The 20,545-nt window shown below is 29.5% G+C and overlaps 8 protein-coding genes across 8 annotated transcripts; 5 read left to right on the top strand and 3 right to left on the bottom strand.

Annotated features, from left to right (window-relative positions):
- Window positions 1–446: 446 nt before the first annotated feature.
- On the top strand, window positions 447–2,319 carry PPL_08150 (DUF846 domain-containing protein; the record flags this gene model as incomplete). The annotated part of the gene is made up of 4 exons (XM_020578974.1): window positions 447–491; window positions 1,540–1,875; window positions 1,960–2,155; window positions 2,240–2,319. The coding sequence occupies 4 exons, from the start codon at window positions 447–449 to the stop codon at window positions 2,317–2,319; spliced, it is 657 nt and encodes a 218-aa protein (XP_020430813.1).
- Window positions 2,320–2,942: 623 nt separating this feature from the next.
- PPL_08149 (uncharacterized protein) lies at window positions 2,943–3,429 on the bottom strand (the record flags this gene model as incomplete). Its single annotated transcript, XM_020578973.1, has 2 exons — window positions 2,943–3,130; window positions 3,219–3,429. 2 exons carry the CDS (start codon window positions 3,427–3,429, stop codon window positions 2,943–2,945), a joined length of 399 nt encoding a protein of 132 aa, XP_020430812.1.
- Window positions 3,430–4,128: 699 nt separating this feature from the next.
- Window positions 4,129–5,090, bottom strand: miox (inositol oxygenase; the record flags this gene model as incomplete). The annotated part of the gene is made up of 3 exons (XM_020578972.1): window positions 4,129–4,233; window positions 4,320–4,373; window positions 4,473–5,090. 3 exons carry the CDS (start codon window positions 5,088–5,090, stop codon window positions 4,129–4,131), a joined length of 777 nt encoding a protein of 258 aa, XP_020430811.1.
- A 3,126-nt stretch (window positions 5,091–8,216) lies between these two features.
- On the top strand, window positions 8,217–9,909 carry pkgB (AGC family serine/threonine-protein kinase; the record flags this gene model as incomplete). Its single annotated transcript, XM_020578971.1, has 3 exons — window positions 8,217–8,912; window positions 9,035–9,412; window positions 9,511–9,909. 3 exons carry the CDS (start codon window positions 8,217–8,219, stop codon window positions 9,907–9,909), a joined length of 1,473 nt encoding a protein of 490 aa, XP_020430810.1.
- Window positions 9,910–13,978: 4,069 nt separating this feature from the next.
- Window positions 13,979–15,644, top strand: PPL_08146 (MFS transporter; the record flags this gene model as incomplete). Its single annotated transcript, XM_020578970.1, has 3 exons — window positions 13,979–14,086; window positions 14,146–14,415; window positions 14,517–15,644. The coding sequence occupies 3 exons, from the start codon at window positions 13,979–13,981 to the stop codon at window positions 15,642–15,644; spliced, it is 1,506 nt and encodes a 501-aa protein (XP_020430809.1).
- Window positions 15,645–16,268: 624 nt separating this feature from the next.
- Window positions 16,269–17,048, top strand: rps17 (40S ribosomal protein S17; the record flags this gene model as incomplete). Its single annotated transcript, XM_020578969.1, has 3 exons — window positions 16,269–16,271; window positions 16,478–16,830; window positions 17,030–17,048. The coding sequence occupies 3 exons, from the start codon at window positions 16,269–16,271 to the stop codon at window positions 17,046–17,048; spliced, it is 375 nt and encodes a 124-aa protein (XP_020430808.1).
- Window positions 17,049–17,398: 350 nt separating this feature from the next.
- Window positions 17,399–17,843, top strand: PPL_08144 (uL30 family ribosomal protein; the record flags this gene model as incomplete). Its single annotated transcript, XM_020578968.1, has 2 exons — window positions 17,399–17,704; window positions 17,802–17,843. 2 exons carry the CDS (start codon window positions 17,399–17,401, stop codon window positions 17,841–17,843), a joined length of 348 nt encoding a protein of 115 aa, XP_020430807.1.
- Window positions 17,844–17,920: 77 nt separating this feature from the next.
- On the bottom strand, window positions 17,921–20,340 carry PPL_08143 (methionyl-tRNA synthetase beta subunit; the record flags this gene model as incomplete). Its single annotated transcript, XM_020578967.1, has 8 exons — window positions 17,921–18,450; window positions 18,535–18,659; window positions 18,740–18,895; window positions 18,938–19,025; window positions 19,119–19,289; window positions 19,608–19,630; window positions 19,760–19,855; window positions 20,327–20,340. 8 exons carry the CDS (start codon window positions 20,338–20,340, stop codon window positions 17,921–17,923), a joined length of 1,203 nt encoding a protein of 400 aa, XP_020430806.1.
- Between the last annotated feature and the right edge of the window lie 205 nt (window positions 20,341–20,545).

The raw sequence follows: 20,545 nt of genomic DNA, 5'->3' as shown, positions 1-20,545 counted from the left end.
CAATCAATCTCAGCAACATCATATCAATAAAGTAGTAATCAGCAAAAAACAATAATAATAATAGCAAAAGTCAAAAAAAAAACAATATATATATAAACAAAACAAAACAAAACAAAAAAAAACAATCAATCAATCAATAATCAAATCATCTTGTTTCAACTTAAAATACACCATTTGGATAAAAGAGTTTTGGAGAATTGTAGTAACAACAACAGTAGTAGTAGTAGCAGCAGTAGGTAGTTCATTCCTGGATTTGAAAGACACGCTTTTGTTTGTAAATTTCTATTTAGTATTGTATTATTATAATAATTATTTATTATTATTATTATCATCATCATTAACAACAACAACAACAAACACATTTAATATAAGATTGCTGGACAAACGACAAGCAATATTACATTATTTGTCAACCACCCTTTTAACAACAACAACAACAATAATGAATGAGTGGAGACACATTCACTTTACAAAGAATCGAACACGATACGGTTTGATCTGCATTGTGTAACCAATTCATAAAGACGAATACAACTCCACTAAAACCATTTTACAAAATCAAATCAAATTTACTTGTGCACAAAAAAGCTCTCATCGATACCACCTGCAACCAACAACTACAATCAACAATACAATACAATTCCTTCCCAAGTATGCTTCTTTTTTTATTCCAAATTTACAACAACGACTGCCCAGTGCCAACAAGAAGTAAAGTTCCATACTGACCAGTCTAATCCTGGTACAAAAAAAAACAGAGTCTTTTGGCAGATCAGTCAATTTTTTTTTATTATTGATGTTGGCGTAAAAAAATAATAAACATTTTATTTTTATATTATATGACCGATTAGTCTATCTCCTTTATTTATTTTGTAATAAAGTTTGAATTCCTGAATTGAAAAGAGAGTTCAAACGTGGTCATTTTTTAAATTATTTTTGAAATGAAGTATTCACATTCACACACATATAACAATTTTTTTTTATTTTTATTTTTTTAATGAAAAATAAAGTGGTAAAGTGTGAACAATTTTTTTTTTAACATTTTGTTTAATTAATTATTATTTATTCATTTTTATTTCTATTTACAAACCTTTAATAATATTTATTTTTATTTATTTTGTACAAACACCCACCAATCATGATGAAGGTAATAAACTATATATCATCAAACAAACAAACAATCAATCAATCAGTAAACAATGAAGGAAAATATAAAATATAAAAACAACAATGAATAGATGAGTAGATGAATAGAGATGAATAGTAGATGAATAAACAAATAGCAGTGAAACACCTAAAAGATATACAAGATTATATATCAACTATATTATTAAGATTTAATAAGGTTCATCTTTAATTATAAACGACTAAAGAAAGAATGTTTAAACATTCTTGTTTTGGATAATAGATGATTATAGATAAGGATATAAAACAAATAGATATTGAGATAGAATTGATAGATAATAATTGTTTTATTAATAAAGTTGATATTAATAAGATAGTTTGTTTTTTTTTTCTTTTCAATAACAACAATAATAATAGTATTCGCCTTTTCATGATGATGATTCATCGATAGGAGTAAATAACGATCCAATACAGACGACATCGGATCAACAACAGCAGGGAGCAGCAAGTGCACCGAAACACCCAGTAGCATTATTCTTTCATTTCTTCTTTAAAGTATCAGCAATAGTAATCTATCTACTTGCTTCGTTGGTCGGACTTAGCTTTGTTATTGCTTTTATCGTTATTACATTGTGTGCTGCATTTGACTTTTGGACTGTAAAGAATGTATCCGGTCGTCTATTGGTAGGATTACGTTGGTGGAATGAAATCAAAGAGGATGGAACTGATCGTTGGATTTTCGAATCGTTAGAGGTTAGTAATAATGGTTAACTACACACATCTAGGTTATCAAAACAAACTAACAAACAAACTAAAATATTATTCGATATCTTTTAGAATAAGAGTCAAATCAATCAACATGAATCATTTTTGTTTTGGGTCGGTGTCATTGGAGCACCATTAGTTTGGATATTGCTTACAATTTTCAGTATAATTTCACTTCTTAGCTTGAGCTTTGGTTGGTTGGTTGTAGATGTTGTTTGTCTTGCACTGACCGGTGTAAATGTTATTGGTTATATAAAATGTGCTAAAGGTATGATCTAAAGACAGACAGACAGATAGATATATATTATAAATAAGTATAATTTGACTAACTCTTACACTTTATTAAAAATAGATGCAAGAAAGAAGGTTAAAGGAATGGCACAATCATACATAGTTGGTTCAATTGTTAATCAAGCAATTAGCAGAGTTTAAAAAAACAATACACAGAGATATATATCAAATTATTCAAGACAAATCAAATCAAATCAAATCAAATCAAATCAAATCAAATCAAATCAAAACAATATCGACAAATTTAAAATTAACTTTAATATTCAACAACAACACAATCAACATTGCCTATCTTTCAATTTTAACTTTACATATTCATTCACTCGCCAAATCATAATCATCACACAACCAAATCACATAAATAATGTATAGATCATCATTAATTTAACATTAAAAAGCTTTAATGAATTATTATTTCTTTTAACTTGTATAAAGACTTGACTGTTATTTGATTAAAGTAATAGTGTTTATTTTTATATTATTTTACATAAAAGTGATATTCTTTAAAGTCTTTTAAACTCAAAGATTATGTTTAATTTGATTTCATTTCATTTCATTTGAATCTGTTAGATGATTCATTTATACTAATAATAGGTTAGTTTATGGTTGATGTCTGAGTGTGTGGAGGTATCATCAATCAAAAACAAAAGAAGAGGATTTATAAGATAAAGTGGAAGAAGAAGAAGAATTTAGTTGATTGAAAGAAGAGGGAAAATCGATTTTGTTTGATTCTATTAAAAAAAAAGTACGATTGATTAATTAATTTATTTCTTTTGTTGTTGTTGTTGTTGTTGGTGTGGTTGATTGTAAAACTGATCCATCTCTTTGTAGAGACGATTGTGAATGACTTGTCTTGAGCTAGTTTCACCGTAAATCCAAAAACCTGCTACAAAACCTGATGAAACAATGAATGCTCTAATGTTCCATGATAATGTTTGTCTAATTCTTGGTGCTAATCGAATGATTCAGAGTATGTCTCAAATAAGTATACGTATATATATATATATATTGGAAGAGTAATAAAATCAATGAATACATACAAAAATAGGTACCAGCAGCGACTAAAGCAGCGGTGACACCAGTGTAAATTAAACCACCTTTGATTCCTTGTCTGAGAAATACTTGTCTACTCTCTTCCTCCTCTTGTGATCTTCTTGCAAAGTATTGTTGTTGTGATTCCTTCTTGACTGGTGCACCTGGACCACTCAAATCTTCGAATGGTTCTCTTTCAACTCTTTTATTTTGTGACATTGATTGTTATTATATATTATTATTAGTAGTGTTAATAAATAAATAAATATATTATATTAATAGTTTAATTGTTGTTTTAAATTGATTAAACGAATGACTATTTATTGTTGTTTGATCGCGATTTGGTTGTTGTTGTTGCTGTTGCTGCTGTTGTTTTAAATCAAAAGTTGCAGTGAAATTGGTTAATCAATAAACAACACCACCCAACCACTTTCATCTACCAAATTTTTTGAATTTTTCAAAATTTATGAATTTTAATTAAAAAAATTGCAAAAATTTAAAGACTGGTTGATCTTGGACATAGAAAATACGTCATTTGCTTATTGATTTACTGCATTCATACTTTTGCCGAAAAAACTTACGTTATATTAACAACAAAATAGAGCATTTAATTAAATAAATGTTTACAGCAAAAAGCAACATCATCATTTTAATAGGTTTTTGAAAGATTCGTTAAAAAAGATATTTTATCTTAAGAATGTCGATGATCATTACCATTTTAACTATTTATAGTACTAGTCAACAATGATAATCGTTATTAGCAATTTAGCTATTAATATTTCTTTAGATTAATTAAAAAAAAAAAAACAAAATATTCACATTTATTATTTAACAATATTTGTATTAATATTAATTTTATGAACAATATTTAAATATAAAATAAATAATTCTTTCTTATTCTATTATCTTATCTTTATCCTACCATCTTAATGTATCAGGGAAGTATTTCTTGATTAAAGATTGGTAATATGGTTTTAGTTTTTCAACATTTACAGGTTCTGCGTCTTTTGAATAAAGATCAAACTAAGATATTGAAAATAATATTAGTTAACTTTTAAAATAATAATATAGATAAATATATTTTAAATTGCTATATATATAATATTTACCATATTAAACTTCTTTACCCATTCCAACATTTCTTGATCTTGTTCGTTGGTGATCTGTTTGTATTGATTGTGTTTATGCCATGGATAGAACGAGTGGAATCTAATCATGTATAGCGCTTGCTTTGGTAGTGTAGAGTTGTTACCGATGCAAACCTGGTAGAAGTACTCGTCGTGTCCCCAGCTCATGACGACATTCTCTAGCCCGCAGTGTTTCTCGTAGACACCGCACTCTGTGTTGTAGAGCGAGTTGTTGTAGTCGGGATTGTCTTTGAAGTACTCATAGAATATATTGCTCTCATCGAATCTGCATCCCACAGGGAAGGTGTCGCCAACTACCGCCCATTGAGGTTCGTTGAAGCGCGGGTTCAAGAGAATCTTACCGAGGTCGTGGATGAATCCAGTGAGGTGGAACCAGTCGTACTCCTCTCCCGGATAGACCTTACGTATTGCCTCGGCAGTCTGGAGAAGATGGTTGATCTGTGGGATGTCAGAGTCCGGGTCGGATTCATCCACTATCGTATTGAGAAGCTCGGCTGCCTCCCACACCGACATATTGATTCCGGTCGACAGCGAACCGTATTGATCCAATTTCGACTTGGCATATTCATAGGTTTGTTTGGTATGACTGTTTCTGTATGCTCTCGACACTGAATCCTGTAGATGGCTATCCTCATAGTTTCTAAATGTGTCTACCTCTTTTGTTGGTTCAAATTGTAATGTTGGATGTGCGACAACAACTGTTGCACTTGGAGGTAATTCCGATTTTATCATAATTATTTACTTTTTTAATTAAATTTTTAATTTATTAATTTTTTTAAATTTTAATTATTTGAATTTTATTTATATGAATAATCTTATATGAGAGGAAAATGACAATAATGAAATTGATTATGAGAGATAAATGTTTAATGATTTAATATTATATGTTATATGTTTAATTCTATATATATTAAAAAAAAAAAAATAGAAAATAAAAAAAAATTAACCTATTGAATATTGAATTTGTAATCAATATGTCAAAATACTATTAATTTTAAACCGATTCACATTATTATTGAGTTGTGAAATATATTTTTATTTATAGTAGGCAATAAAATTTACGCAATCCTTCAACTACTTTCTACTTCCCCCCTTTTTATTTGATTGTTCTCTTCAATGGTAACAAATTACCTGGTCGATAGATTGTAATGGGGTGTGTGTGTTTTTAAATATTTGTTATTTTGTTTTTTTTTGTTTTTTTATAAAAAATCAATTTAAATAAATAAATAAAAAATCTAAAATGATAAAACTAAGACAAGTCTTATAAAAATATCAAACTCTATATTTTAATTTAGTAAAGTATTACTTTGTTAAACATATATCTCCGAGTAAATTTAATTTCGGAATTTATTTTATTTTATTTTTATAAAAATTGTCATTTTAGGCCAAAATAGGTGATTGTAATTGAAGAGAGGTTTTTGCTCACCTTAGTTGTAAACAATCATACTTTTTTCAACATCACAACTGAATGTCTTTGATTTATTTGAATTCAAAGGCAAAAATAAATAAAATACAATTATAACATCATCATAGTAATTCATTATAGTAACAAATAATCAAACAACATCATCATAATTGTGCAAAGTACAAATAGGCAATACTAAAACACAACTTTATTATAACTTTCAATCTTATTGATTTATATTTGTTATAAAAAGTATTAATAACTTTCGATAAATATATCGCATTAAAGTTAATCTATTTTTAAAAATCGTCATTGATTAAAAACTTTATTGTTTTTTAAAATAAATGCTTATTCTTATGCTTACTTCAACTAACCTATTCACCATTAGTTGAGCTTACACAATGTGCTCAAGACAACCAAGCTATAGCTCGCTTTAATAATACTAGAACATTCTTGTTAAACCAAATTGAGAGTGATATCACTGATTAATAACAACCTAAATTGAATAGTGAATTTGAACCATTTTATTCAACAGAACATTCTATCTCTAACACTTCTCACCAACATCAGCACCCACAATCAATCAATCAATCAAGCCACACACTAAACTCAAAAAACACAAACAAACACACCTCAACACTTAACACTTAATTTACTTACACACTATCTTTTTTTTTTTTTGACCTACCATTCACTACAACCTCATTCAAAGCTAGCTTTGTTGATGTAATTTTATCTCTTTCTTTCTCTCTCACTTCTCTCTCTCTCTAAACTGTGTGTTCTAATAATGAGTTTATTAAAAAATAAATAAAAATAAATAGGAGTGCGGGAGAGAATGATGATGTTAATAAATATATAAATTATAATATATAAAATTATTAATAATACTAATTTTGAATCTGTTATTGTGATGATTGGAGACCGTTGGAGATCAAATAGTCATTAAAAATCAGCAACTCTCTTGAAACCAAACTAAAATAAAGCAACAACAATTAATCTTATCTTAATAAACTAAAAAATTATTACCAAATAAATATTAATCCAGTAATAAAATAAATTTCACTACAAAGAAGAAGAAACTAATTAGATACAGTAAAAAACAATCAGTAAACACTAGAGAAAACAACTACCAATAAAAGCTTGTCAAACAACAATTAATCTCTAACTCTGTTCTATTTATTTAATTTTCCTTATTCCAAAATCAACAATAATATCAAAAATAACAATAGTTTCATTTTTCCTGCATCCTTCAAGTTTGAAAGAATTAATTTTATATTTTGGTGTTTTTTTTTTTCTTTAGATTATTTAAAATAGATTGGTAAATATATTAATAAAATAAATACTACATAAATAAATAATTCATTCATGTTCAGAATCAATGGAAATAAAATAGATAGAGTTTTTTTTTAGCATCTTAGATTATTTTAGATTGTAATTACTGTTTTTTTTTATTATTATTTATTCTCATAAAGTTACAATATTGTTTAAACAACAACATTTATTTATCATACATTTCTAATTTTTAATTAAAAGAAGTAATAAGTTAAAGTTGAGATTTATTATTAGTTCTTTGAATCACAATCGATTACTAGTTGACACGACCGACTGATTTTAATATTTAATCCAAAACAATCAAGCAAAAAACAAAAAAACCCAAAAATACTTTTCATCTTATTTTGCAAACTTTATTATTTTGTTTTTTTAGCACCACACAAACACAACTATTTCTAAGACCAAGACAAAAAAAAAAAAAAAAAAAAACAATCAACAAAAAAAAAACCGTTCATTCGTGTTAAAAAATTTTTTTTTCAAAATATCTTTTTTTTTTTTTTTTTTGTAATCAATAATAATATTTACCAACCAACAACAACAATCAAACAAATAAAACAAAAGCACAAAACAACAAACAACATAACACAAACCAAATAATAATAATTATAATAAACATCATTTTTTGATAATTTTAAATAATTCATTATTATAAATATTAAAATATATATCTTTTATCTTTTTTTTTTTTGTTTTTTTTCCCTTCATTTCATTAAATTTAATAAATTTATTATTAAAAAAAAAACTAGTTCATTATTTATTTGTATATTAGTAGTAGTAGTCAATAACCAAATTCATTCACATATATCATTTTAAAACAAACTTTACTCATTTTTATTTTATTTTTTTATTTTTGTAATATTAGTATTAGCAGTTTGGACAAATCAACCAACATTATTTTTTTTTTAATTTTTTTTAATTTTTTTTTTGTGCAAAAATTAAAAAAAAATATTGTAGCAAGATCTTGAGTTTTAGTGGTGTGCGCAAAATCAACCAAAACAAGATAAAGATAAAGATATAAATATTGGATTAGATAATATTTAGCAAAGAAAAAAATAGAAGTAAAATCGATCAAAATCAATCAATATATAAATAAACAAAACAAAATAGTGATAATATAAGAAATGGGTAAAACTCATAGTAAGGAGAAGAGATCCTCCAGTACAAAGTCACCGAAGCAAAGCAGTACTGGAAAACCAAAGCGTGGAAGTGTAAAGAATCCAGAGGGTGGAAGCGCCACTGGTGCCGACAAGCACAGCAATGGATCGGTCGAAGCGAACAACGCCAGCATCGACGTACTGAGCGCAGCCACTGTCGATTCGACTTCGCAGCAACAGTCGGCAGCTACTTCCCCACAGTCAGAGCAGCAGCAACAACAACAAGATTCAACATCACCAAAACAACCGGCTTCACCATCACTCTCACCTAACAACGGTAGCTTAAGCAATAACAACAACAATAACAATGGATCGTTGAATGACAACAAAGAGAATGGTGCCAACGTTGTCGACAGCGCCAGCACACCAGATTCGCCATCGACCGCTGGCGACGATGACGAAGGTCCCGAAGAGATCATCTTCTCAAAGAATAAACAGACCGTAACCAAAGACGACTTTGAGTTACTCACCGTCATTGGTAAAGGAAGCTTTGGAAAAGTAATGCAAGTCAAGAAGAAGGATGACAATAAGATTTACGCCATGAAAGTTCTCCGTAAGGATGCAATTATCGCCAGAAAACAAGTAAATCACACCAAATCCGAAAAGTCCATTCTCCAATGTATCTCACATCCATTCATTGTCAACTTACATTTTGCATTCCAAGTATGTTATCATCATCATTATTAATTTATATTGTATATTAAATAGAAGAATTGAAATAACTAACAACTCTCTCTTTTTTATTGTTATTTTATTTTATTTCTTTTTTTTATTATTATTATTAGACAAGAGATAAACTCTATATGATTTTAGATTTTGTAAATGGAGGTGAGTTATTCTTCCATTTGAAGAGAGAAGGTAGATTCTCTGAAGCTAGAGTTAAATTGTATGCTGCAGAGATTGTTTCGGCATTGGCACATCTTCATCAACAAGAGATTGTATATCGTGATTTGAAACCAGAGAACATTCTACTGGATTCAGACGGACACATTTGTATAACAGATTTTGGATTATCCAAGAAGATTGAAACTACCGACGGTACCTTTACATTCTGTGGTACTCCTGAATATCTTGCACCAGAGGTACTGAATGGTCATGGACATGGATGTGCTGTCGATTGGTGGAGTTTAGGTACTTTATTATTTGAAATGTTAACTGGTTTAGTAAGTGTTATAATTAGAGATTGAACTATTTTAGTTAGTTAGTTCGTCGACGAACGTAAGAATAAGATTATTAATTATTTGTTATTTTCTTATTACAGCCACCATTCTATTCACAGAATGTTAGTATGATGTACCAAAAGATTCTCAATGGAGAACTCAAGATTCCAAGTTATATTTCACCAGAGGCAAAGTCACTGCTCGAGGGATTGTTGACTAGAGAGGTCGACAAGAGATTGGGATCAAAGGGTGGCAATGAAGTAAAGAATCATCCATGGTTCAAGAATATCGACTGGGAGAAATTGGACAGAAAGGAAATAGAGGTACACTTCAAGCCAAAGGTAAAGTCTGGAACCGACATCAGTCAGATCGATCCACTGTTCACCCAAGAGAGACCACTAGACAGTGTTGTCGAAACTACAACACTCGCCGATGCCGTTAGCAAAGATAATAGTTTCGAAGGTTTCACCTACGTTGCTGACTCTGTATTAAAAGATTAAATAATAATAATAGTAATAATAATTAAGTTATTTTAAAAAACAAACTAAAAAAAAAGAAAATAACAAAAAAAAAAGAAACAACAACAATCCAATAATATATTATTAGTAACTTTATCTATCTATCTATCTATAACAACAACAACATTCACTCCTCCTCCTATTACCACAACAAACAACTCAATACCATTTGTAGAAACTATTAAAACAAACAATCCAATTTGAAAAAAAACCAAAATAATATAAACTTCACTTTAAAGTTCTTCTTTTATTTTAAATATGTTTTTGTTTATTGATTTATTAATTGAATTCTTAAGATAGTATTAAATGTTAAAGTCAATCAAATAAGTTCAATGAAAATTAAGATAGACTAATTTTGTCCGATGGTAAACTATCTTTTGGTAAGATTGTCTTTTACCTTTGGATTTTAAACCTTTTTTTAAATTTTTAAAAAAAGTCGTTAAGTTAATTACACCCAAGCTTTAAAAAACTTAAAGAGTTTTTGATTGTTAAAAACAGTGCCTTTAGTAAACAGATAAAAGATATTAAAAACACACACTATTTCAAAGAGATTAATAACTCTGTGTGTGTGTTTAACTTTTTGAATTATTCTATTCCAACAATGAATATTATAGCTACTTTTAGAATTACTATGATGGAAACAATCACACATGGTGTTTTTATGGAAGTGTACCAAAGTGTGGAGATTGACAATTCAAAAAGATAAGTAGAATTATCTTTTCAAAGATTAATCATTTGTTTTGTTTTTATTTGCTTTTTCTCTATGTAGAACTACAATCAACCAACCAACTTCATTTCGGTTATACAAACCATGACAATGATGATCAACATCATCATTCACCATCATCACTACTACCACTCCACATTTCACACAAATATTCACCTTACACCTTATCTATTGTTTTAGCCATGTCAACCAACTTCCAACACAAAAAAAAAACAGTGTTATACCACCACTCTGAGTGGTTGACATTTAACAAAATCAGAGTCTCTGCAATCTCATTTTTTAAATCGAATTCCAAATTGATTATTATATTTGTTGTTGCAAAACAAAAAGAAAAGAAGAAAGAAAGAATGTTGCAACATTTATATCTCTATATATATTCTATTATTAGTAGGACTTAATGGGTGTGTTTGTGTTTAGAGATAAGGCAGTGGATTGTGTATCCTTTTGTCATTGTGTTAATATTTGATCAAGTTGATTATCAACAGAGAATAATTTACTATTATTTATGATCTGAATTCCTTTAAATCAAACATTCAAATTAAATTATTATAAACAAACACCACCACATTTACTTTTTTTGTAAAAAATTAATATTTTCAAAGAGTTGATGATGTTGTTTTTGAAGTTAATGATGCTTTATTGGACCTCTGTGAATAATAAAAATAAAAATTCACACAAAAAGACATTAACACACACATTTAAATCTCACCTATAAAATAATGAAAAATGATTTCAATCTTGAAAAAGCTGTGGTTATTTTTAAAACTGGCGGTGTGTGTATTGCGTGTGCATTTATTAAATGTGTTTGTATCAATTGATTTTAAACACCTGCAGCCTTTATTATTTGATCAGGTGACACTAAACAAAGGCACCTTCAAAGTTTGAGATCGCTTTTGTAAAACACTCAACCAAACAAACAATAATTGGAAACAACTCCTAACAATAACACCTCAATGTGATAATTGAGATTTGGCATAACAATGTGGAATGTGTGTGCAGAGGACTCATTTCCTTTACCTTTTTCTATTTGATTGCTAATAGTGCTTGTCTGATGTGTCTAAATGTTTAGAGTGTTAGCGTGTGGTGATTGTGTTTTGAGTTGAGATGTATTGCCTAGGTTGTAAAGTTACACAATATACTGATATACAAATTGACAGATGAGGTATTCTTTTTATTTATGTCACCTATCAACCTACTTGTATTGTGATTCAAATCTATATAAAATATTAACAATTTTAAACTATTAACAACATTTATTTTATTTAAATTTTATTTTTCAAGAGAGAGACCTCCAACTCTTAATTTCTTTTATAGGCACCTGAATTGCTCTTCATTCATACATAAATACAATACATTCACAACAAAACAAATCCAACCCACATAATTATCTCTTTTCTATTCTTGTATCATTGCAAATAATTAATCAACCGATTTACTTACCATATATTTCAGTTTTTTTTATCACACAGTGTCTTTAATCAAACAATATTTATTCACAAGTCCCTTTAAATATTTATTTTTAAAACAATCCTGTTTATATTTATTTTTAACAAATTATTAATCAATAATAATTTAAATTTACCTGATTTTTTTATCTTTTTTTTTACAATATTCAAACACAACTTTCATATCCGGAACTACCACTGTATATAATATTATACCTCGACTGTAATACCTATTTAATCTTGCAAACTTGTACTATTTATTTTACTGTAAGTATATTCATAGGAAATCAAAGATTGATATCATTGCCAACTAGAAATGGATTTTATGGATTTATTGAACACGCTCATCTATCATATTAATAATCACCAAATTCAACCCACAATCAACAATGACTAAATCTTTTAAAGAAAAAAAAATGCTATATAACAAATGCATAAAATCCAATAATAGTAACAATACCATTTTTAATATTGCTACCTCATCACCCATATTATATATTATAAACACTCCATACAATCGTCACTAACAATACCTTTTCAAAAGGTTTTTAGTAGTGAGTTACAACTTGCGATATGAAATTTTTTAAAGCTAATTTTATTGTTATATTTTAATGATTTTGTTGTTTTTAGAATTAAAGTAGATTTCAAATTTATACGAAACCACTTCAAATATCATCTCCTCTCTTTTTTTGTTTCGGAATACCAATTATTTTTGTATTTTACCCTACCATTCTATTACTCAATCAATAATATTTATATAAAACAATTTTTTATCCTTTCAGTGTCTAAATCTAGATATCCATTACCAACAATTTCCATATTATAAATAACTTTACACTCATATCATCACTTTATTTTGTTTTTTTTTTTTTTTTTATCACCAATTCCTACAACAAACATTTGATTGATCACACCATTTCAAAAACAATAAAACATAAATCGCACAAACCACTAGCACCACCTAAAAAACAAAAATAAGTATCATGATCAGTGTTTAAAGTGGGGTGTGATAATAAATATATGTTTGTTTAATATATTTTTGAAAATAGTGTTGTTTAATCGGATTCATAACTGATGCTGTTGTCAAAGAGCATCATCACAATATTCAATTGAGTGTTTTTTGTTCCTGCAAAATCAATATTGGATTTGTTTTTAGGATGTTGAATGTATGTTTTGTATATAGTACCTTATCTATTGAACGCCAACCACATCAAAAATTTAGATAAATATATCTTTATAAACCACTATGCTAATATTGATATCATATCACCTGCAAAGAATATGACTGTTTAGTGTTGTACTAATTGCCAGTCTCTTCCATTCAATGATCCATTTACAATTTATTTTAAAGAAACTACCCCTTTCTATTCTATCAATCAGATATGTTAACAATCCAAATAATTTGATATCAGTACAAACAACTACTACCACTTCAATCAAATTTGGGTCATTAAAAAAAATGAAATGATAATTTAATTATTATTTTTGTTATTTATGTAACTTATTTTAGTTCCTCTTTTTTTATTTCAAATCCAAATACACAATTATTGTTGCTTAATCAATCAAACATCCAATATCGTATTTTGTTACTGTGTTAAGTTTTTTGGATTATAATTATAAAATAATAATATAAAATTTAATCAAAAATAGTATTGATAAACATTTTTTTATTCTAAAATCATAATAACAATAAAAATACCTCATAATAATATCTCAATATTCAATTCTCCATTTAATTTTTTGTTGTTTTCCCAATCAAATACATTTTTCCATTATATAAATCCATTTCGAACCAAAACACAAATATTGGACAATCGATAATAATAATAAATAAACAAAACATTGGAAATTCAATTTCTAATATTTATTTTATAGATATATGGAAACTCCAGAATCTACACTTAGTGATCATTCACAAATGAAACACTCTGAAGTTAGCTCCGAATCAAGCTCTGTGGCAGGAAAGAACTATTGGCTATCGAAACAAGTATGGATAGATTCATTTTTTTACTTTAAGATCTCTGCGTAAATATCAATATAGAATAGTTGTATAGTAGCTATTGCATTATCTTAACCATTTTGTATTTTTCACAACACCACAGTTGGTTCTTTGGTAACAGTGTTATTACTAGTGCGATTACAGGTTCGATTTGGCCATTCCAAATTTTTGCACTCGTAGGTGCAAAAGATAAAGAATTTTACTCTGGTATCATCCCAATTGCTGGTACCCTTTTAAATCTTATTATGTTGGTACTCGTTGGATACCTAAGTGATGTATTGAAAACTCGTTTTGGAAGAAGACGTCCATTCATTCTTGTAAGTCCAAAACAACAGCAACAACAATATCAACAACAACAACTAGAATATTTTACATAACTAACCATTTGATGATTATTATTATTATTATTATTGAATAGGTTGGTTCTATTATTATGATTGTTTTCTTGATGGCAATGGCACCATTCAAAGATCAATCATACTCTGTAGCATCATATATAGGATATAATATTGCATACAACTTTGGACAGGGTATGGCAGCTGGTGCATTCTCTGGTATCATTCCAGATATCGTACCACCAGAGAAGGTTGGTATTGCCTCTGGTTGGTTAGGTGTCACCTGGTCACTCGGTTCACTTGTCGGTGTTTTGATTAGTGGTAGAGCACTCAACGACTACGCTGCTCACCCAGAGAACACACAGTTTGTAACTGTCAACGGTATTATCTGTGGTATCTTTGCATTCAGTTCGATCATCGCCGTCGTCTTCCTCTGGGAGGACACTCAAGACAGCTTCGAGTTCAAGGGTACCGTCATGGGATTCTTCAAATCACTCCACTTGCCAGTCAAGACCTACTACAATTTCTACTGGGTATTGTTGGCACGTTTCTTCAACTGTATGGGTGTATCGACAATCGTTGGATACCTCTACTATTTCGTTCTCAACATTCTCGGTAGGGCCAACACCATGGACTACTCGCTGGTGTACAGTGTCATGATTGTCTTCTCGATTCCATCATCGATTGCCGGTGGTTATCTCGCTGACTACTTTGATACCAAGAAGATGGTGTATGTCGCCGCACTCATTCAGTCCGTAGCCATCTCACTCTACATTTTGATCACTCACCACCCATCGTGGGCCGGTATGTTGGTGTTGGTCGCCCTGTTTGGTGTTGGTTACGGCTTCTATCAATGTGTAGATTGGGCACTGGCACTTCGTGTACTCCCACAGAAACACATCGGAAAGGACATGGGTGTATGGCACATCGCCTTCAATTTGCCATCGGTCATCGCTCCACCAGTTGTCAGCGCAATCTTTAGAATCAGACAAACCGATTACAACTACACAAGTTTGGATGCCTACTACCGTGATTGCTATAGTATAGTGTTTGGTATTGCAGCCATCTACTTCCTATTGGCAACAGTGTTGATCTATCCACTCGAGGTTCACAAACCAGAACAAAAACGTAAAGACGAAGAATCCGTTCACCACAAGGATACTAAAATGACTGAATTCAACAATGAATCTGCAACCATTGAAACTAACTAACTAATTAATTAATTAATTATTACTACTATATATATCTTTAAAGTTTATATAATTAATCATAACTAATCTTTAACAAAACAAAACAAAAAAACCTTTAACAAAAAAAAGAAAAAAAGAAAAAAAGAGAAAAAAAAAAACAAGATTCAAAAATCTTTTACAACAACATGTTATATAAATCGATGTCGACAAAATCAACCAAACCATCAAACTTATTAAAATCTATTTCAAGAAAAAGAAAGAGATCTTATTATTATTTTTATAAACAAAATTAAATAAAATTTAATGTATTGTAATATTTATAAAAAAAACTATTTATTATCTTATCTTTATAATTTGAATAAAAGATTGATTATACATAATCAATTAACTAACGTGTTTCTTATGATTATTCATACAAACAGCTCTCTGCTGAATCGATTCGCAAAATTAAAGTCTTGCTGAGCCTCTAATTTTTTTCTGCATAAAAACAATCGGAAGTTCTATTAATTTTGAAAATTTTGTTTTTTTTAATAAAATTTGAAAATTTGACGACAAGGTGTGGGAGTGCGCACACACCTACTGTTGGATAAAGGATTGCTCTAGAGAATTTTGACTTCCTTTCGCTTGACAGATATATAGATCAAAATGGTGTGTATCTATGATACATCTTCTACTCTTAAGCATTACATATAGTTTAGCAGATTAAAGATGAAAGGAAATAGAATATAGAGGATAAAAGATTGATAGGATAGGATTGATGATGTGATGAAAGAATCTATGTTTTGCGAAAAAGAGTAGAAGAATGTAGTATTTATTAGTCAGTGTTTCAAATTCTAACATAGTTCAAATAATAGGGACGTGTTAGAACCAAGACCGTAAAGAGAGCCTCAAAGATCCTCATTGAAAAGTACTACCCAAGACTTACCAATGATTTCGACACCAACAAGCGTACCTGTGATGAGGTTGCTCAAATTCCATCAAAGAGATTGAGAAACAAGATCGCTGGTTTCGTCACTCACTTGATGAGACGTATCGAGAGAGGTCCAGTTCGTGGTATCTCCTACAAATTGCAAGAAGAAGAGAGAGAGAGACGTGACAACTACGTCCCATCTACCTCTGCCATCAAGACTGAGAAGATCCATATCGACGAAGATGTCCATGAGATGCTCAAGTCTACTCTTGGTAACTTCTCTTCCATGACCCGTATGTATCATATTATCATTTTCATTCAAACAACAACTAACATATTGATTACTACTCCTACTATTATTTATAGAAATTGTTGTTGACCACTCCAACACTCACAGCAACAAGAAGCACCACAGCAACGTTAAGAAGAGATCCAACAAATAAATTGTCTTGATCATCCTTTTTACAAATAAATAAAGTTGCTTGTTTTTAATAAGTCACGATCTATCTAAATAAATGTCATTCAAAAACAATTTAAACTACTACTATTGATTGTTAATTCTATTCTTGTTTTTTTTTTTTTATGATCAACTAAGTTAACATAAAAAAAAATTGAATAAAATAAAATTGATTCTAATTCAAAAATAACAATAAACAAACATAAATATATATTTGTGATTTATCATTCAAATATTGTATTTATACCCTTCTCAACACGCGTATATTATGATCATTGTCTGCAACCTGTTTTAAATTTGTTTGATTGTCATTTTTTTTTTTTCATTCCCAAAAAAATTTCACGTAATTGATTAATGATTAGTTTCGATTGATCAAAAAATTTATATCATTATTTATACATTTAAAAGATGTCAGTAGCAACAGGTAAAGCAATTGGAGCATCATTTCAAAAGTTATTGAGAAAGAAGACATTCAGACATATTCCACATGGTTTGTTGAAGCAATATCCAGAGTATGTCGTAGAGGCACTCCCAGATACATTCGTAGAGCAACTACCAGCAGTGCCAGCTGGTCTCGTAAAGATTACATTACACAAGAGTCCTGTCAATGGTAACCCTGCTGTTAGAGGTACTCTCGCTGCACTTGGTTTGGATAAGCGTTATAAATCTATTGTACAAAAGAATAATCCACAAATCAGAGGAATGATTCATAGAGTAATTATAAATATATTGAATTGATTAAATCGGTTAAACTAAACACACTAACATTACATATTTATATATATTTATAACAATCATTTAATAAAAATAGGTTAGAACACATGTTTCAGTTGAAGAAGTACCATTACAATAATTAAATAATAATATAATAATAAATAACATCTAAAAAAAAAACAAAAAATAGAGATACAGAATTTAGTTGTAGTAATTTTATTTATCAATATTGGATTTGTTATTGTCATTGTTAGTAGGTAGTATTGCTATGGTTGGTGAAGAGGATGATGATGATGATGATGATGTTGACGATAGTGACATTGTTGGATTAATCATGTTAAACATATGTTGTTGGTTATTGTTTGTTTGCCTTTCGACTGACATGTCTATTGATGGTGAGTATGGTAGTGTTTTAGGTGTATTGCTGGTTGTTGTTGTTGTTGTTGATTGACCAAGCATTCTACCTGGTCCTGCGAAATTGTTGTTGTTGTTGTTGTTGTTTCCACTACCATTACTACTTCCAGTAGCGTTTCTACCGCTACTGATATTCGATACGAATCTATTATACCAACTAGAGGCAGATGTTGAATTTGATGACGATGTGTTGTATAGAGATGACGTAGATCCATAGTTTAAATTGGTGATATATCCACTGATAGATGTAATTTGACTCATAGCATCCGATAGCTCTATCTTTATTAGCGTTGCATTTGATGGTATCAAAGCATCAAGTAATCCAATAGCATCTTTAAAAGTAATCGATTCGGTTTTAAAAAAAGTTAGAACAACAATTGATAAATTGTTAAAAAAAAAAGCAAAGTAATACTTACACAAGAAACCAATGATGATACCACTAAGATGACCAATGAATGAAACATTTGGCATTAGGAATTGAGCAAGTAACAATGCTGCCCATGGATATAGTTTTAATGGTATTTGTATTTGTGCGAATAAACTAAAAGTTATTATAATAATATATATGTTGTGAGAATTTGTTGTATTTCGTTTTGTTTATAGTAGTAGTAGTAGACTTACTTTGTACTATGAATACTTCCATAGCATTGTATTTCGAGTAGAGCAAAAATGACACCCGATAAACCAACTGAACAAGTGTAGAGTGAATTCATGTAGTTTAGTGGTGGATACGATATGAGGAATGCAATGGCAAATGACATGAGAGAAACCAGTACACTGAATAAAAGTATCAGGTAAAAGTGTAAAAGCGTTCCAAACTTGGTACTCTCTAGTGATTTCAATTGAATAAAACTAGACATATTAAATAGTATATGAAGTATACCAGAGTGAGTGAAAGCACTCGCCACTAAAGTATAAACTACAATGATCATTCATTAGATTGGTCAGTTAACTTCCGACAAACGCGCAATCGCCTTTGAAACTTTAAGAATAGACATACATTTACTAAAGTTTAGATCTAATATATTGGTTGGTGAGCTACATAGTGTATTGAGATAGATACGGCCAGTCGATGTCAAAGCAAACACCAACATACACAGCAGAAAGTAGAATCTAGTTGATAGAGGTATCGATGCTAACCAATGTTTTGTTTTCTCCACAATAGACATAACTATTTTTTTATTTTATTTTTATAAAGCTTTGATCAAATTATCTCTTTATAAATTAAAAATAAACAAATCACCTTCCAAGAATTAATTTATTGATTGTTTTGGTTTCATGTGTGGTTTTTGCAATGTGGGGCTTTGATGAATCACCAAACAACTAACTTATTTTTTTTCATTAGAATATATTACATTCATAATCTTATTTATTAAATCGATATTTACTGATCAGAAATTGCTTTGTGTAGTTTATGTGTAGTTATTTTTACTATTATTTTATAAAAATCTGATAAAAAAAAATAGTAACTAACTCATTCAATATTTACAAGATTGAGATATTGGAATAGAGCTTTAACCAATGAATTTCTAAATTCATTGACCAACTCCAATGTCAATACACTTCACATTGGTGATCAATTTTTATTCGAATTCAATAGACTTCCAACCAATATAAAGCATATAAAAGTAGTAAAAATACTACATATCGATAGAGTTGTTGAATCGTCCACTGGAAGCTTCTTTGCTACCGTCTACTCTGAGGTCATTGGTCATAGAGAGTACTCCAGAGCCATCACTATAAAAGATCGATTTCAAAGGATTACCAGAGACACTCGAAAAGTTTCGACTTAGCAAGGAGTTCGAATGGCTTCCATCGACATTACAATCTCTTTTTGTACAATATATAAGATGAGATTTAAAGGCGGGAATATGGTATCTGTTCTATGTTTTACCACTACGTTCGATCTCTTATTGGATGACCAAAACAATCGGAGAGAGTAGGGGTGGCAGAAAGCTGTTCGATTACGTGTAGCAGTACCACTGCCTGGTGCTGTCATTTAAATTGATAATAATAAAAATAAAGGTAATAGAAAGAGCTGTAAGTTTTAAGCTGTAATGTGATGTTCTAGGTAATCAGGTAAATTAGTGGTGATAAGTTTACTGTTGCGTATACCAGTCTTTGTTGAAGTTGTCGATGATTTGTTTGATATTCTGTTGGTATATGAGTGCCCACTCTTAGTTGTTTATGTTGATGAGTTTGTTGTACCAGAAGGTGGCCATTTCTATGAATTTGTCACATATAGTGAGTACTACCATTCTAAGATTGAACATGATCAGTTCATGGTTGAATATGGGAAGTATTTCTTGATGTATTAAAACTTTAATGGAAAACTCTAAACTTTAAAAATTGGAAACAGCTGTAATGAAAGGAGGTATATACCACTGACGTATGTATGCTTATCGGCATAAGGATTGACCAGATACC

Source organism: Heterostelium album, assembly GCF_000004825.1.
Source record: "Heterostelium album PN500 unplaced genomic scaffold PPL_scaffold8, whole genome shotgun sequence".
NCBI lineage: Eukaryota > Evosea > Eumycetozoa > Acytosteliales > Acytosteliaceae > Heterostelium > Heterostelium album.
The sequence above is the reverse complement of the archived record's forward strand: the minus strand, read 5'-3'. Positions and strand labels throughout refer to the sequence as shown.